General features: G+C 38.0%; 1 protein-coding gene across 1 annotated transcript; it reads right to left on the bottom strand.

The window, feature by feature from the left end:
* Positions 1–15,633: 15,633 nt before the first annotated feature.
* On the bottom strand, positions 15,634–16,999 carry LOC110862418. The gene is made up of 4 exons (XM_022111615.2): positions 16,763–16,999; positions 16,442–16,678; positions 15,879–16,130; positions 15,634–15,813 (listed from the first exon to the last, which is right to left on the bottom strand). The coding sequence occupies exons 1-4, from the start codon at positions 16,799–16,801 to the stop codon at positions 15,748–15,750; spliced, it is 594 nt and encodes a 197-aa protein (XP_021967307.1). The 5' UTR covers positions 16,802–16,999; the 3' UTR covers positions 15,634–15,747.
* Between the last annotated feature and the right edge of the window lie 2,869 nt (positions 17,000–19,868).

The following is a 19,868-nucleotide window of genomic DNA, read 5'->3' on the forward strand; positions in this document are numbered from 1 at the left end:
AATTCGCAACGAAGAGCTTTGGCTCGGACGAAATACGAAATTACGTACTTTAAAAATTTAAATAACTTGCTGTACGGCAAAACTGTTCAAAATGTAAGAGCACAAGTAGATTTGAAATTTTGCACAAATTTAGAACAGTTTAAAAAATTGTGCAATAATCCTAATATCTCAGATGTCAGACAGCTAGATAATAATTTAGCCATTGTGCTTTTTAAAAAATCTGTAGTAAAGTTGAACAAACCGATTTTTATTGGTTGGTCTGTGTTAGAAAATAGCAAGACATTGGTATACTCATTTCACTATGATTATATGGGACAGAAATATGGTGAAAATTGCAATTTACTAAATATGGATACTGACGGGCTCATGTATGAGATTTTCACGGAAAACGTGTATCAAGACATGCATGAGAATTTGTCATTATTTGATACCAACAACTACCCAAAGGAACATTTCCTTTATTCAACCAACAACAAAAAAGTTCCTGGAAAATTTCAGGATGAAAAAGCAGGTATGATAATTAACTCATGTGCATGCCCAAAACCAAAAATGATTTCTCTTGAGGCTGTGAATAATGGTAGGGTAGATTCACACAAACGGGCAAAGGGAATAAAAAAGCAAGTAATTGAAAAAACTTTAACGCACGATGACTATAAAGCTGTGGTCATGCATGACCTTCTCACTTACTCCAAAATGAATACATTTAGGAGCATAAATCAACAAATTGGAACATATTCTATTGTTAAAGTTGGATTACATAGCTTTGACGACAAGAGATATTTATTAAACAATATTGTTTCTTTAAGTAATGGGCATTATTTAATCCCGGAGCTTCAAAAAAGTTATGATAATTCTAATGTTAATTCTAGCTAAAGTAATTCCGGTACATAAGTCACATATATTACACATGGTTGCTTATATGAATGATAAATTATCTTATATTTAACTGGTTCTGGATATGATTACAAATTATATTATATAAAATGTTAATATTTCAAAATAATAAAGAATACAAAATTAACCAACAGTGCTGAAAACAGTATTTTCATGAAAATATTTTCTGCAACTCCCAGTCATAAAAACCACCTAGCACATCTTCCCCATCAAGAGCTTGTAGTATGTAGTGAGGAGGCTTCGAGTGCTTAATTCCTTTAATTCGAAATTTTTCTTTGCTCCAATTTGACTTGTATCCTTTGTCAAAAAGCTTTTTGTGAACTGAAATTCTAACGATATCCCCTTCTTTAAATTTACAATTTTCTTGATCAATTAAAATATCTGGATACAATACGTTGTACACATCGTGTTCATTTTCTCTTGTTACCTGAAAAGGAGCTGTACCAATGCTGCGATGATATGAATTATTATAGTTAAATACTAGATTATCAAGTACATCAACATATCTTTTTGACTTTGAATACGTCCAGAATCTTGACACTTGTTCCATCAATGTACGATTGAATCGCTCGCAAATCGAAAATCTTTATTTCCGAGTATACAGAAAACATATTGATACTATATTTTTTACAGACGTTTTGAAATGATTGCCCATAGAACTCAGAGCCCATATCGACTTGTAAATTTTGTGGGGAAGTTCTCCGTTGTTTCAGTATTCCTTCAAACGCCTTTGCAACAGTGATTGTACATTTATTTTTTATTGCTTTCGCCTCTCCAACTTTACTAAAACAGTCAATCACGGTTAAAATATACTGAAAATTGTCATTCTGGCGTTTATGTTTCCTCAGATCAATAAGGTCTGCATGCCATTGGTTATTAATTCCCTGACAAATAACTCTCCGTCTGGGTCCGTGTCTGCGTACGAGTGCGTGCAAGGAAACAGTGCCAGTATCAGCTAGCTTTCTTTTTGCTTGATAAAAACTTATTTTAGTATTTTTTGCAAACCCTGACACTGCATGAAACGAGCCTGGACGACTCGGTTCGAAATAGTTTGAGGTAATATTATGCACTATTCTCCAGTAACTATAATGCAGCGTTTTCTGTCAAATGCTCAATGCATACTAACCAACAAATATTATTTTCAAGGGTATTTATTAATCAACGATTCTTATTATATATTTTACATATTTGATTACATATGCTTTTAACCTCAGCGAAACAAACCAATTTGCTGTTCAATTTTTTAACAAACGATTTTACAACTTTATCATTCAGAGCTAAGTCGGTTCTGGATAATAATTTTAAAAAACACTTTTTCTTAATGTGTGACATCAGAAATAATATACAAAATTCTCCACAGCAATTAGATAAGGGCGATTGCCATCGAAGTATATTGGTATTTACAGGTAATGCAAAACGTTTCACAAAATTTAGGAATTCATCTCCATAAAACTCAATTGGAAAACCATAGGGGCAAAAGAAAAATATTCTTGTCGCATTTGCAAATATTGCAATCCAATGAGACCCTTCCTCGTCTGAATTGGAGAAATTTATACAAAACGTAAACGGTGGCTTAACGTTATAGCCAGGTAACTGATCTTTTGATAAGACATCTATAACAATTTTATCTGGTTTCTTGATAGATAAGAGTTTGCAGTAAATTTCTAAGGTATTCATTTTTATAGGTTTATTTTTGGCACTCTATCTTTATTTATTTCTAACACCGAGTTAAACTCGGCGTAAATTATTGCGCTGACTGGTTTGGGTAATGGTTTCTTAAATTTAATGTCGAATCGTATGTTTCCAGTTTTGTTTATTGCAAAAACATCCTCCTCGACAGTTGGAGAGAGATTAAATGCAAAAAGGGACTTTGAGCTTGTTTTGTAAGCATTGCGATTTATGCCAATTCCAAGATCTTGGTGGGCGACGCCACTGGCTGTTAACAAAGTGTAGAAACCTAATAGCATCTCATTATTTTCAAAATCTAATTTTAAAGGTTTAAAGCAAATTTGTTCTTCATCCACCAACACAGAGAAATAGCTTACTTCAAAATGTGCGAAACTGAATGGATTTAGGTCTGTACTTCCAATCACGCTTGCATTATCCACAAATCTTACTGATTGGCACCTGTCCTTAAAATAGATTTTCTCTTGAAACGCTTTTGCTCCCGGTAGGAATCAGAAATGACTTCATTTCAACTCGACGGAAGCTGTATTTTGCTGTATTGTTCGATGTCAGTATTTTCTCGTGAGCTATTCGGAGTGATGGGTAAAGCTGATGATTAAGTACAAAGAGGGATGCTGTATGTATTTTAATTTTATATTTTGTCTTGTTTGTGATGGGTTGTAATAGACAAAAGTCATCTGTATTTCTTGTAAATCTTATTTTCAACGAAGTACCATTAATTAGATATTTTGGTAAATGAAAAATATCCACAGATGGTTTCATAATTAATTCCAGCATTTTGCTTTGGCTGATAGATTCGTAAAGTGTTTTGAATCCATCGGGTTTTTCAGTTTGATACCAATCTGGATTTTCTTCCTCACAGAAAAGTGAGAGACCTCCTTGACAATTTTTGTATTCGGAACCATAATTGAGCATCGCTTCAATAATCGCTCGATATGCATACAAATTATTAGTTTGTGAAACCATAACGTCGTTGATAAAGCAGTCATACTGAGAAAATAAAGAGTGACCCAAATTGTTAACCGGTGCCACCAAATCGACTGGCTCCATATATGGTTTGGTACTAACCTTCTTGGTAACGTCATCAAAAAGGTATTCCAAGCTCGGGAGTTTTTCACTGGCAAGATTGGAATTGTCATCTTTTACAACTTGACACACCACGTATAGGAATGATTTTTGAAAATCCCTGTAAAAGTTGGTTGATTCAGGGATGACAAATTCTATTTGATTTGAATTTTCTTGTAAATTTGTAGTAGGATTATACTCGATATAAGAACTTTTTTCTATGCTCGCGTCAGTGGGTAAGACGTGGAATAAATCCACCTCGGATCTAATTACAGGTGAAGAACTTTCAAAAAGTTGAGACATTTTAAAATATAGGTTGAAAGTCAAGATTATTTTTTAGTATTTTTTTCTTTCTCTTTTGCTTTGCTTGTGGTTTACAACAACGTTTTTTGGATAAGCTAGCTTCAAGTGATTTATTATCTTTCGTTATCTTTCGTTTCGATTATTATCTTTCGTTTTCTATTCTGTCTGCGAGATGTTAGTCCTCGCCCTCCTTGCTGAAGAGTGTTTTTGATTAATGTTTTACCAACTTCTTTTAAGGCTTTTCGTGCATTTGATTTTACAGCCGATTTAATAGGTACCCCTTGTCGAACGTCATTCATAATGTTCTTCACAGCATCCTTGGCATGAGGAAGAACATATTTTTCAAATATTGGAATTGCATACTTTCCCAGGTTAAATAAAATTGATCCGAATCCTCCACCACGTTGACGTCTCACCCCCCGGAACCCAACCAGCCCCGATCTCAGTTGTTTTTGTAAAGCACGCAGGTACCGTTCTTCGCTAATATTCAAATTGTTCTTCATTTTTGTTCCCTAATATGTAACGTAGCTGTTATAATTCCTGAGTAGAACTCGACGGTGTCACCGGTTTCACTGAGCAGATATAGATGAATAACGTCAATTTCAGTTGTATTCAGCTTTATATAATATGGATTGGTAAAAATAAGCGTTGAAACTTCACTATTCCCCCCCCAAATTAAATACACGAAGTAAGGGTGCTGATGTGTCACCCACAAGCTGGTTTTCAATGATATTTGTATACATAAATCCATTATATAATCCAGCTCGAAGATCTGGTGAATACGTACCCACGAACTCGATATCTGATTGAACAAAATCAAAATTAGGTGGAAATCCTAAAACTCCGGATATTCGATCAGAAATTGTCATCATGATGTTTTCAGCCGTCAAACTGACTTCTATCCGGTTATTAAATGTATTGTGGTAAATCCGAAGACCTGCTGACCCTTGGAAATGTGGTGATAATATTCCCATTATATGTGTCAATAAGTCATCCAGCTTTGAAAAATACTCCTTGAGGAGATACACCTTTGTCCATTTAAGAGTATCAATATTTTTAAGTATAATCCAACTATCCTTGGATTTAAAAGGAAATTGTATTACCTTTGGGCAAAAAGAAATTTCCGTTAAAGCTATTTCAAAGTTTCTGTGAGGGAGATTTTTGAATTCAATTTAGTTCGAAAATACGATATTGTATTATTGGGAAAAACGTTAAAGCTACTATTGCTTGGTAAATTATGAAAAACGACATCGTGATTCCTTTAAAAAAAAGTGTTTACCTGTTTACTCAGAGATCTACCACAATGAACTAATCGTTCCTTATGACAAACCACGTATTTTATCCAAATTATCGGGAGCTGTGAGAATCGAACCTGAGAACAATAATAACAGTAATTAATTACTTAGGTAGGTTTATTGAGTAATTGAGATTGATGTGGCGATAGCCTTTACAATCATATCAATCCATATCCTATAGATATGCTTACAAAGTTTCATACATACATAATTTCATATAAATGATAAAATATATATATGAGTTAGGGTGTATAGGGAAAACCGAACGATGGTGTTGTTCGGAAAACCTATACATGTACTGGGAAGGTAACCCAGTACACCATTCGGCCCAGACACCCAGGTAGGCCAATGAATGGCAGAGATCATAGGCAGATTCCAGAGGGTGGTGGTGATAGCCAAATGAGGGCGGTGACGGAATGCGGAAGCAGACAGCCGAAGGTTGTTGGGCGGGGGGTGTCCACGGAAACGGTACATAAACCCGTATTCCCCCATGGAAGCCGTAGCCGGGGCCGAAAAACACACACCCCTCTTGCCCCTTCGCCCATCCCAACACAACCAGGTCATGGATAGACCCAACTCTGCTGTCGACCGCAATGCACGCCCCCCCTCACTCTTTCCCCAACCACTCCCTATGGTCACCACCCCGATTTACCAAACAATAAAACCTACCTGGGGGAGTCCCTCCGTGGCGTAGATCCTCCTGTGCAAAGGGTCCGGCGATTCCTTCTTCGCCTGATGGCTCAGCTTGTCGTTGCTGGGATGGGTGTGGCAGGGGGCGTCACCAGGTTTGCAGGTGGGGGGTGTGAGTGGACGAGGCTCACTTTGCGAAACACTGGGATGCACTTTACTTGCCCTTGGCACACCCACGACCCAGATGGCAGTGAGAATCCAGATGCAGGAGCGATTGAGGAAACGATGTGCACAAGGAGGAAGCCAAAGAGAGACTCCAGTAATTAATTACTTTGTAGATGCTCCACTCTTGCGAGTGGCAACTTTATTCGGACTTAATCTTGTATTTACAAAGTAAAACTAGTCTAAATTTAGCCATCTACCAGTACCTCGCTTCATGTTCACAAATTTATCTTTTATACGGCTAACGTTTGTTTGAAAAATATTTTGTCTTCTCGAAGGTGGAGTGGAAGGTTCTGGAGTAGATGTTATTACTTCATCCACGTGTGACGTATTTGGCGTATCGTACAACGTGTTCAGAGTTCCGTCCAATAAATCATCCAAATTTGGTTGAATGTGCCTTCTGTCTTGTTGTAATTTCATGATTTTTTGTGTATTTTTTGTCAAAAGAGTTTTCGGTAAATTCATTTTTGTCAACCCAGCCAAAATCTCTGAGAATGCTGGAAGAGTACCATAGTGTTTTATACCCCTTACACAGTTGTTTAATAAATCGGTAATATTACTCTCTGGATAAAATGTTCCATCAATTGTCAGAGCACCTTTATCATCCCAGCTTATGATGGCTTTGTTATGATTGAGGTAATGCATAACGGATGTCATCTTGTTCAAGAATTTATTAGGAACATTTGTCATTCCAGGTGGAAACGATGTGGGTTGAAGGAGTTTCAAATTGTTATCGTTTTCAATGGATGTTGCAGATGATTTAGGTAGTTCATCTGGAGTCAGTTTCACCAGAATTGGTTTTTGTTCCTCAATCTTTTTTGCATTCCTTGTTTGATGCGAAAGCATGTCGTATAATCTAATTTTGACGTCATTTGGCAGGGTTGAAAATAAAGCTAAATCCGCCTCATTAATAACTGGGGTATCACTTTGATTTTTGTGGGTGAAGGGGTTTTCTTCTGATTTAGATTTTTTAAGCTGTTCAAAATCCAGCTCACTTACCAACCGCATACGTTTCATTGTTCTATGACTGCTTGGATAGCCTTTTCCGCAAGAGACGTTAAGATTGGGGTTAAAACTGATAAAATTATTGGAAGAAAACCGCCTTTTTGGACTAAAACCTTTTTTGAGTTCGTTGAATTGGATTTTAGAAATTTGAAAAGCGCTTTTCGTTTCTTCTTGAGTGCAACGAATTGTCCTGGACTTAAACGAACGTTTCCAGCACACACGTTCAACACCCCCTCGGTTAGTGCTTCAATTTGTTGTGGGGTTGCAAGTAAAACAATTTATTTCTATTGAGATGAAGAAGCTTTTTGTAGAAATTTTAAAAAATCTTTATTTGCTTTCAGATTTTTAGACATTTTTTTTAGAAATTAAGTAAGAGGGAGATATACAATTGCTTCTTCCGGAAAGAAGCTCGATGACAATCTGTGTTCTTCTTGCTGTTGTTGTGTGGTATTTATAAGAAGGTAGCTGTGAGGTTTCTACGTAGCATGAATAAAAGCCGATCGCATGTAGTTACTGTTATTGGGAACATTTGCCTTGCCATAAAATTGATAAAACTGGAATCTCTTGGTGATTTGAATAACGCAATATGAGTCGGGTTCAATGTCAAATTACGAAGAGATTGATAGTAGAAATTTTGAACCAATAGGAAGACTGAAATATTTCGATGTCTTGAGTATATAGTAAATAAATCAAGTAGGTCATCATTTTCACCAATGCCGTTCATCCAATCGTCTATAATAATTACAGAAGAATCTTCGGTACCTGTCGGCTTTGCATTAATGTATTCTACGCCAGAAATAGATTTTGATTGAGTAATAGTAGAGTCTTTGTAAAAGTACTTGATTCGAGATGGGAGCGATGGATAAAAAAGTTCCTTCCTCTGAAGTAGCTTAGATAATAATTTTCCCTTTCCACAGCCTGAGGGTCCTGCCAAAACCACACGGCATGGGGTTGTTAAACAATAATCATAATTTGTGTTCATTTTCCTGTCCCCTGCAATGGGTGTGGAGGGTGACAATCTTCTGCTGTAAAAGAAATTGAATGAATTGGTTGCTCAATTTGTGCACAATCGTCCAACGTGCAAGCTCTGGCAAGTAGAAAATATCTATGTCTCAGCTCTAATTGTGTGGTGGACCAAACACAGGCTGAGATGTTTGATAATGGAAACAGATGTCTGTAGAAAATTTTTTTTGCTCGACACAATTTTCACAAAGTTTCCGCAGATTTAGTCCGGAAATAAACGTGAAAGAAAATAAAATTATCACTATGATTTTTAAATGCATCTTAAATGAGTAATGGATGAAGGTGAAATAAATGAGAATATTGCAATGTATTGCTTTTATACTATTAGAGTGAACGTTTTTAGTTTTGTGACGTTAGTCAATGTGAAAAACGCTCTGTTTCCACCGTTGTTATAAGTTAGTGCGCTAAAAACTTTGAACCCCCACGACCCGAACAATTGAAGGGTTCGGGTAGTGTGGGTTCCTTCTACTACTGCCATGTAGTCCGTGATTTCAGCTGGAGTGTGAGTTCGAAGGGAAATTATTGTTTTGGGTGGCGCGTTACTTGGTAGCAGCCCACCATTTGTCATAACCCAAATAATAGATGAGAATAATAAATGCAGGAAAAGTCGGAGCAAATCTTTCCAGTATGAGCTTGGCAATCGGTTCCCCTTTTTCAATAAAAGCTCCAGCAGCCCCACGTTGTGTATTACCACTTTGATGTGTCCTCGATAGTCCGAATCCACGAGCCCACCCCCAACTAGTAATCCACGCATCGAGAGTGAAGAACGGTCTGCCACCCTCGCATAAAAATTTGTGGGAACTTGATTCGCAAAAAGGTGTTGATTTTTGTACTTGAATGTGGGGGAAGAAAATATTCTTCAGGGCTGTAGTAAGACCAAAATAGTGCCAATCAGACTATTTTCTAGCTTAACTTAATGTTGACGTTGAGGGGTGAGGTTCGCCAAAAAAACCATCCACCTTCTTCTCTATGTCCTCCAATTTGGACATTAACTACTACTTAGGGCATTCGAGTTTCCAGGTTGGACAACACAGGCATAATTTCTTCCTGAAAATTGCCAATTTCCTGAGCTACAATAGCTCGGAGTTTGTACTTTTTCTGTTTAAATTTGTTACGTCTTCTCCCACCATTGCTCCCACTCATGGTTATCACAGCGTTTATGAGTATGCAAATATATGTTACGGCGTCGTGTGTTGCTGTAGTTTACTATCTGTGTAGAAGTATGTAGTGAGCGAGTGTAGGAGAGCGAGAGTAGTGCACAATCTCACTTGTCTGGGTCAAAATTGCAAATTGGTATAGTATGCGTAGTTGCTTGTTGGTTTGTGGTATCTTGAGGTTTCATAACTAAACTCTTCTTTAGATAATGCATAACTATGCATCGGTAGCACATACTTGCATAAGCTCCTCTTTTGGGGCATTCGATCGTATTAGTTTCCAAAAAACTCAGTTTCCGGAAAACAGTGTTAGTTTTTATCTAAATGGAAATGCATAATCCAGCACTATCACTACTCGTTGTTCTATTCCTTTAAATATCTGTACATATGGAATTGTCCAGGGTGATTTTACTATAAACGATGGTGGCTTATCGTCGACCACACGGTAACAAATTTTTTCTTAATTTATACTTATAACTAATTATCAATTATAATTCACGATTAATCGAACCTTACCTGTAAGGTGAGTAATTGGTCGTAATTTTACGATCACCTGAGCTCGAACGAGGTCACTCTGGAGGGACGATGGTTAACATGTAATATGTAAGTTCACCGGCAGAGGGCTGCGTACTTTCAAAGCAAGTAGGGAAAAAAGTACCCCCCTCCCCACACACACGCACACCTTCCACAACCCAGATAGTTCAAAGCAATAACCCCCACGATTCAAAGTTACCCATAAATGGGGTCACGATGGTTGGGTGGGTGGAGTGACCTCGTTCGGGCTCAGGTGATCGTAAAATTACGATCAATTACTCACCTTACAGGTAAGGTTCGATTAATCGTCAATTTTACTTCACACCATCGCCCTCCGAGGTCACTCTGGAGGGATGATGGTTAACATGTAGCCGTTTAAAGAAAACTTTGACGAGTGAGACCATAAAACCAAGAATAATTTGAGACAATACATATATTTACAACATGTTATTACTTCAGATATATTACTTAGATAATACAGCATTAGCAAAATCACCACGTTTATCAATAGGTTTGTTATAAAATTTAGCAAATGTTTTAGACTTTTCAGACCACCCAGCTCTAGAAAATATCAAATCTAAATTCACACCCTTCAGTGCTGCTTTACTCGTACTAGCATGGCGAAAACTATGAGCTTTAAAAAGTGAAATATCAACCCCTGCCATGCTCAAACACTTTTTTAACCATTTACTAATTGTCTGGCTTGAAATTGGTTTGTGTGGTTTTACAACACTTAATTTTCCATTTCCACGCCCCGCCTAATCTACTTTCTCCGCTGCGCCCCGTCATGGACAAAGACGCACCTACTCCAGGACTACGACACCACCCTCAAGGACGCCCTGGAATCCACCCTTAACTGCCACCTTTCGCCCGACGCTTGGCTCCAGTCATCACTTCCGGTGAAGATGGGAGGCCTAGTGCTGAGACATGCTGTGGACATGGCGATTCCGTGTTTTATCGCGTCGTGCCACAGCACCTTGCCCTAAGTGTCCTCTCTCATCCCGGAGGAGATCATCGCCTCCGACACCACCTTGGAGGAAGCGGAGCGGGAATGGGTCACCATCGCTGATGGGGCAGAGAAACCGGCGGAAACTCTGCAAGGCTCCCAATCATCGTGGGAACGCCCCCTTCACGACCTCGCCATTGCCAAGCCCGCCTCCTCGCCGCTGTTCAACCCCACACAGGGGCCTGGCTCAACACCCTCCCCTCACCACAACTAGGGACACACTCCACAATGAGGCTTTCCACGTCGCTACAGCCCTTCGCTTCGGATGCGATATCTGTGTTCCCCATAAGTGTCCCTGCGGGGTGAAGGTCACCGCCAAAGGCTATCACGGCCTAAAATGTAGGAAGAGCGCGGGACGTCACTCCCGTCACTCCTCGGCCAACGATGTCATAATCCGCGCCCTGAGGTCCGCAGAAGTCCCTTGCATAAAGGAGCCGCCCGGCTGCGCGAGAGCAGACGGGCAACGGCCAGACGGGCTCACCATGGTCCCATGGACTCGGGGAAAGACCTTAGTGTGGGACTTTACTTGCGCCGATACATTCGACCCCTCTTGCCTACCAGCAACGACAAAACGTCCAGGTGCGGCCGCAGAAAAGCCCAGGAAGAAAAGAGAAAAAATACGACTTTCTCCGCGACCGATTTCTCTTCATCCCCGTCGCCATGGAGACTACAGGAGTGTGGGCAAAGGAAGGATTACGCCTCATTGAGCCAATTGGGGAGAGGATCGCCACAACTACGGGGAGGGTCGTGCCACGACCTTCCTCATCCAACGTGTCAGTATCTCCGTTCAATTAGGAAACGTCTCCGCCGTTTTGGGAACACTTCCTCCAAGCATGGAGCTGGAGGAGGTGTTTAATTTATAAATTTCAATTCTCAATTCGCAATTTTTCTACGATTTTACTGCGATTTTTACTACGATTTTTTTTAAGGTTAGGGATTTATCTGTTCGACTTTTTACGTTTTTTTGATTGTAATACATAATGAACTCTGCGGATACACTACTCAATTGAATAAACCACAATATAAATCGTAAATCAATTTGTGGTTTTGGCATACTATTTAGTAAATGGAAGTTTGCAACCAGAAACAATTTGAAGTACGAAAGGATCATCAGTCAAATCTGCCCATTTTTCATAAAAATATTGAAGTCTACCAGATAATTTACATACATTTATATTTGATGAGGGCGATAATTGTTGAACCTCCCCCTGAATGGTCGTCTGCCTCCCCTCGAGAGGAGAGGCGCTCGGTAGTTTAAAGGTGGACGATTTGATGATGCTGACCACGATCCTCGTGTAAATCCACGACCAAGGCCTCGAATCGATGGCGAAATACTTTTTATAATTTTGGCAGATGCTCGAACGGATGTTAAATCCTTTTCCAGAGAATTTCTAAATAGGTTCTCAGTTATAGCCACCGACGGCCCACAAATCCCTGCACTTTCAACGGACAAGAAGGGTTTGATTTGTTGTCTGCGTTTCAGGCTGATTTCTTTGAATGCCAAGCCAAATTGTGTCGCAGCATCCAGTGTCATGGACAGTAGATTCTTTAGTAAGTCATTTGGAATCCTTGCTGCATTGCTCGCCAATAACTCCACGAGATTTGATTGAGCCACCAAGCCTTTTGATAAAAATTGTTGTACAAATTGCTGTTGCGCATCGCTGGCTTGTGCTCGTCTTAGCAGCTGTGTCCAAATCTCAGAATTTACTTTGGGCGCTTTCAATTCTTTGGCATTCTCTGGTACACGGAACAGTGCCTTATTCTCATCAACAAGTTCCTTCGTTACATTCTGAGCTACAATTTCTATTCCCAATTGTATTTATCTGACTTAATGTTTTTCCTTGGAACGTAATGACCCAGTTATCTGGGGTGTTTCATTGTATGAAATAAATAAATAAATACAATTCGCTTAATACTGCAGCTATTTTTATATCAACAGGCGGGCCATATTCATCTTCCGCTTGATTTGCATTCAATATTTCTTCAATTAATGGATTTTCAATTGTATCATTCTCACTGGGTTTATCTAGTATTGGAAATATTTAACACATTTTAACAGTGACCCAGACTATTCATTTATTCATGTCAATGATTTTTTATCTCACCTATTCGTGACTGTCCAGTGGAGCCCACTGAAGACATTAAATTTGCAATGGGATCATCCTCATCCGTATCATGGAAGGATTGTATTTCTTTTTCTCGAGGCGGCGCCATCGAGTTTTGACCAAAAACGTTTGATAATACGTCTAACAAATTGTTCAATTTTTCTGACTGTTCTTTCATTGCTCCCGGCAGCGCCGAGAGAGCCTGTATTTGATCAGAATTTTCTTTCACTGTCTGCGACAGTGAATCCAGGCTATGGTCAATTTTTTCAGCTTTTGATTTCTTTTTAGGAGGAATTAATTCATCTCCATTCTTTCTATATAATTATTACGAAAGGAAAAACTACATTAATGCCGATGCGATGAGAAATCGCATTGAGGAGGAAAAATTGAAACTCAAACGCAAAAAGTTGGACGTGACAGCTTTGAGTTAGTTGAGTTATCGATTAGGTGCCAGTTTCTGATTTATCGTGTTTGTCTCTTGTCGTGTTTTAATATGCCCATTCAATGTTGAACTTACAAAATTTGTGCCTTTGAAAAAACGTAATAAACATCAAAACTTCTCACAATATCGTAAAATCTAGAATAATTATGTTAATTAATCAACTTCATCCACCAAATCGCAAATTATATTTTCCAGCTCGTTTTCATCCGCATCCAATAAAGGAATTCCAGCATCCAAGCAGTAATTATGCAATACGATGCTAGCTGTGATCAATTTGCAAACTTTTCCGGGTTCGTAACACAAATCGCCTCCAGATCTGGAAATTAAACAACATTAAAACCTGGCTTATGACGTCTTAATTTATTACAACAAACTTGTGCATCGATCTGAAGCGACATTTCCACAGCCCAATACACCTTTCAACTGCGCTGCGAGTCTTTGTCAAGGCGGTGTTGAATAATTGCTGTTCAATTGATAAAACAGCTCTTCTTGAAAACGGAATAGCCAAGTAAGGAGCACGAAAGTACCCACTGTCTCCTGCAAATCACAATTTTATTTCATTTCGTTTGTTCTCTACAGTACGATAAATTAAAAATTTACCAATCAAGACTTGGTTTCCGAACTCTCCTCGTTGAAAACGGTGACAAAGTGCACTGTTTCTCATAATGAAGCTATCATGAGTGCTTCCGGGGTATTTGGCTACAACATCCGTAATTTTATGCTGGTGATCACCAACGATTTGAACATTCACTGAATGACGTTGTTTCCGGTTGATGTAAACGCCACCGTGATCAGTTTGCGCTTTGATCAGAACATGGCTCCCATCAACAATTCCAATAACATTGGGCAATGCTGCTACTCGATAGAACGCATGCGACACGGTTTCACGTTCACCCAAATCTGTCGGAAATCGTATCCTCTCACGTGCATGTGTTTGGAGAACCGATGAGACCTGTGAAATTGTTTGAAATATGCACTTCAAAAATGCAAATCGGACGTATTTTCATGAATACCTCCTCAATAATCCTACTACACGACGGCTGGGAAGTCCCAGAAACGGTTCCCAACATCCACTGGAACGACCCGGACCGAAAGAAACCCAACGCCGAAGGAATTTTGGTTTCTGAAGGAGCAGCGTGATTTCGGAATGCCCGTGGTGTCACTTCCGGTTCAATCCACTCTATCAGTTCTCGCGCGTCCCACCACGGCAGTCCAGTATGTTTTCTCACTTCGAATTCTGACAAACTTTAAAGTAATCGACGTTGCTTGTATGTGCGATTTCTTTCATTGTTTAAAACAAACAATGGAACAGCCATTTTTATGAACTATTTTAAAGTTAAATTAATTTAAAAATTAATTTTCCGAGTTTAACTTGAGTTACGCAAATCGCTATTCCAGCTCAGAGTTGGAATAACTTTAGGCAACAAAATTAGGAATTTGAGTATATTGAATTCGACCCAATGCTTTTACTCTTCTTATTATTTTTTGCATGCGGTTGTGGAGTTTATATAATTTTTCAACCCAGAAAATATACACGGCAAAAAATCCCGAAACTCCAACCTACAAAAATGATTGGCCGGAACAACGAGACGATTAGAATATGTACATACCTAGTTGGCTATAGCTGGCTGTCAATTACTGAAAGCGCTACAACCACCGTAATTGTTTTGATACAAATTTTTTGTTAATTTTATTGGAAAGCCAGTTAAATTTTGAATAAATGAGCTGGTGCCGAATCTTGCTGGAAGGTCCAATGACCTCTCTCGAACATGGATTCATTGAGTGGGTTCACCACCGGGTTTAGGACGTCTTCCAAATAATATTTCGCCCTGACCTTGACTCCTTTTTCGACGAAATGGAGCGGCGCCTGGCCTAAACCGGATACTCCAGCTCAAACCATCACTGAGCCGGGGTGGTGTGACCTTTTGACCTTTTTGATTGACTTGGGAACATCTTTAGCCGATTCGGCGTAGACCCGGTCATTTTGTTTGTTGAAGGATGCCTCAACGTTGAAGATATTTGACCAGGGAGTGGGCGAATTTGTCCATGAATTTCGTGCGTTATTCCATCAAGGACTGGGGCCCCGGTCTTCAGCGCCGCATTGCCGCAAATGGTGACAATTTTGAAGTTTAAAAGCGGTGTCTTATTCAAAATTTAACTGGCTTTCCAATAAAATTAACAAAAAATTTGTATCAAAACAATTACGGTGGTTGTAGCGCTTTCAGTAATTGACAGCCAGCTATAGCCAACTAGGTATATACACAAAATATACATATATAAATAAATAAATTAGGCAGTAATTTATTCAAATAATTTAGTCTCATATGTACATAAAACAAATTAATAGGCAATGTTCCAAAATATCATTGTCGTTAACTGTCAATTATCCTGATCTAGCGATTATTCCAGCCGCAACGAAATACAGGATACCATCAATTATTGCCAAACCCTGGAAAAATTTGCAATCATATAAAAACCTTATATTTTACCATTATCCTCACCGTTTCAACTTACACCTCCTGCCAACTTATTGTAAAATTTCAACTCTTTCCTGATCTCATCTTTTACATCGCTCACGATATCTTTCCCCGTCGGGGGGGACTTCAAAGTTGACAAAAGCATAGATGTTGCCGAACTTAATTTCCAAGACAAGCCACCCAAACCAGTCGCATCCATTATGGCGTCATCAATCTTAATTGCGGCAACGATCATGAGAATTCCCGAAATTAAGAGAAGTACTCCCGCCAATCCGTGATATCCGGCATCCTAATAAATGTTTAGCATATTTACTTGTTTAAAAACATACGTGTTCAAAAACTGAAATTGCATTCGGAGCTAGAGCTTTCATTGAGAGCATTCTGAGAATGTCGATTTTCATACATTTTCTCTCAATTTCTATCGCTTTCAATTCATTTCATTGAGAAATGAAAGAGTTTTTCATTCATAATCATTCACATTAAACCAATATCTTTTTCATTCACTATCATTCCGTATCATAATCCCTCTTTTGAATGAAAGTGAACAAGTGTGTTGTAAAATTTCGCCAAAAATTCATAATTTAAAAATTGTACCCCTACCGGTGCCTTAAACTTCTTCACATCCATTACAAACCCGGCTACCAAACTGAATGTGGACAAAATCAGGCAGATAATCGTCAACGCGACGAACGTCCTTTCCATCGGTATGGCCTCCGAAGGACATTCTGATAGTTCTTTGCATTCATCCGCAAATCCCGGCATGTCATCCCAGGTTTTCTTAAATTCGTTGTTAAAATGAGCATGACATCCCACCACGGTGGCGACAAGAAGAACTATCTGTGCAAAAAAAATGGAGAACAATGAGAAAATATGTTTTAGACTATTTTTTTTCTAAATGTATGACAACATGTATTTATGTACCAGCGCCACCACTTTAATCACAATCGGTCCGTTACTCATCTTTCGGGCAAAGTTTACAAATTATTTCGAGTGATTCGAATATCAGGAACCTTATGCTTATTTACATATAAAGTAAGTTTTTAATATAACAAGCACTTTCAAATCTGCGACGGTTCTGAAGTAAGACCACTTGGGAGATTTACTTATGTATGTACTGATAACATTTTCCTATGATTTCATCACCGATTGATAATATACGGACTCAATTACATCCTGACTGTGGAGTTGCGACACGATAAGAGTAATCCGTCAAGCCGGGCAGGCAGGATATGACGCATTTGTGTAATTAATTACAATATGTACAAGCCATAAACTGGGCTTTGAATGCAAGAGGTAAAACCATGTTCAACCCAGAAATTTTTTTTAGGACTAACATAATTTGACAGACAAACTCTTCAGTTGGTTCGGGTTCGGCACTTGGATGGATACGCAAAATTCAGCGACTTATGAGCACTGTAAGTTTGCCGTTTTCCAGGCAAAAAACGAGTTTTGCACTTTTTTGTCGAGAGAATCCTTCATTTTCTGGAACAGTTGCTAAGAGTCAGACGTTGTTTGTCAAGAATTTGTCCATCAAAGTGTGTATGATTGTCTTAAAAATATCCGGGTTGAACATGGTTTACCTGCGCATTGTTGGTTATGAACATAAATTGATAAGACCATGGGCAAATATTTCATACAGGATGCGACGTGTCACCATACTCGCCATAAAATGAAGATATTTTGAGCACGCAAAAACTCTACACGTCAAAGTTTTTATGATTAATTACGGATAATGAAGGATTTTTGTGATTGTGTAACGACTCTACTCTTTATGAATGCAGTATATATTTTTCCACAGAATTTGTGCCAACCTACATAATCATTCCGTCAATATGTGTAACATATTTGAAGGGAGAACGAAACGGTAAAGATAAGATGGTTACATATGTATGTACATACTTATGATTTTGAAGCCAATTCATTATGTATGTGAACTAAATAAAGTATAATCTGCATTATGTATGAGCAAGTCAATTAATGAACTCACTCACTCCTACATCCATACAATTATTCTTGCAGTTTGTCGCTTCGGAATATTGGTCGCATAACGTATCCAAATCCACGAAATATATAACCCAGGAACGCTATGATGGATGGTCGTCAATAACACAATAATCTTAGTTACTAGGACAATAAGCCCGTCTTACTTGGGTCAAAAACCCATTTTTTGAAAGTTCTCTGTGTACAAAAACGTTTTAACTCATACTATTTTGGTTTTTCAAATTTTCCCACAATACGCAAATCAACCTTTTTTTTAAATTTTCCTGCCATATTCAAATCTACTTTCTCTGCTTTTACTCCCTACACTAAGATTTTCCTTTCGCTTCTGTTACCAACAAATATTTCAGTCTATAATAATTATCCGTTTATAATATGGCTTATGAGAAAAGGACAAAATCCGGTCAATCAAACCGACACCGACAAGAATAATTTTTAATTATCTAATAAGCTGAGCACAATATGTAGTAAAATCTGTCAGTTTGTACCACTAAGGCATAATTAAAAAACTTTACTTATTGTACATAATACTCATTCAAAAACGATTGATTACTCAATTTGTGAAATTCATGATGTTTAATATCATTAGATTTATTTAGCTTCAAAAATCCAACTATTGTTCATTTTATTTGATTAATTAATAGGGACAATAATATCTACTTCAATTATTTTAAATTATTGGGTTCGAATCTTCACGGATAAATTTACGTTGTTGGTTTCACGCAACCTGTATATAAATCGAAACTTATCATAAAAGTACACACAAAATAGTACATATGTAGACATGCATTTACATTAAAGAGTTTGTCGCACAGTTGAATATTTTTAGTAATTTTTTACACAAATTCTTGGCAACTAATTTTTTGATGTGACGAAATGAATGGATAGAAACACTGGTACTATTTACAGCGAGAGTTGGGCATATATATTATGTATGCATGCACAAGTTATACATAATATGATATACATGTATATTTTTTTATGTGATAATAATTTATGGACATGCAACCTTTTATTTTGAATAATAAAATTATTATTACACACCTGATTATAAAACTAAAACTATGACAAAAAAAACATAGGAATCACAGCATGCTTCGATCCATTGGATAAATCGTATTAATAAATATGGTGCGTGTAAAGCTAAACTACTTGAGCATAAAAAAATATTTACAAAATCGGGATAAAAAAGACACATTAAATAGTTTTTATTCGACTTCATTACAAGCCCACGAGGGAATTAACCACTGAGGTCAGTTTCGGCTGCATACACATGTACATCAGAGGGAATGTGATACATGGCTCATGTATCACATTCAAATGCAGCCATGATGGCTGCATTTTTTGGACGGGGTTTTATCGCCTGAAGAAGAAATGGATCGAAATAAGGCCAGACCTGGTATTTTATGACTGGACTGGACTGATTTAAGTATATGTATGAACGGGAAAACGATAACGAGTTAATCCATCAAACTTATATAATTTGGTGGTCCAAACACTTAACCTGATTCTCATCCTGAAGCGGATTTGTGGTGATATCGTAGCAATGAACGAATGGAAAATGTAGTCACTACATCAATCAAAAGAAGCTGACGGGTGAATGCTGACTAAAATAGGGAAGAATTAACGTTGTGTAACGCGTTTACATAAAACGTATGTAGTACATAGACTTATGAAACGAGTATCCTGATGCTTCGTAGTATTGAATGATTGATGTGGTGATCACCACACGTGCCCATCATAAATAAATACCTTGTCAGATTGCAAGTACTTATAACTACATATGTACAACTCATCTTAAATTACATTTTATTGTATAAAGGCATGATTCAATTAAACAACCTGATCAATTCTGTAATGATCAGGGTGTAGGTTAAAAAAATATTATTTCCTATTGTATAAATACATGTACATATTTGTGGTTTTGACAGTATTTGTTAGCACTCCAGATGTATGCACATATTTATTTACTAAAATATATATTGTTTGATTGGATGAGCGTTGGATGGCTTTCGAAGGAATCTCAATT

Source organism: Folsomia candida, unplaced genomic scaffold (assembly GCF_002217175.1).
Source record: "Folsomia candida strain VU population unplaced genomic scaffold, ASM221717v1 Fcan01_Sc056, whole genome shotgun sequence".
NCBI lineage: Eukaryota > Metazoa > Arthropoda > Collembola > Entomobryomorpha > Isotomidae > Folsomia > Folsomia candida.

Bases quoted from the DNA above. Each gene is read 5' to 3' on its own strand.
- LOC110862418 (XM_022111615.2), bottom strand. From the start codon at position 16,801: ATGAGTAACGGACCGATTGTGATTAAAGTGGTGGCGCTG. The intron at 16,679-16,762 runs GTACATAAATAC...TTTTTTGCACAG, and splicing joins TGATTAAAGTGGTGGCGCTG to ATAGTTCTTCTTGTCGCCAC. The intron at 16,131-16,441 runs GTAGGGGTACAA...AACATTTATTAG, and splicing joins TGAAGAAGTTTAAGGCACCG to GATGCCGGATATCACGGATT.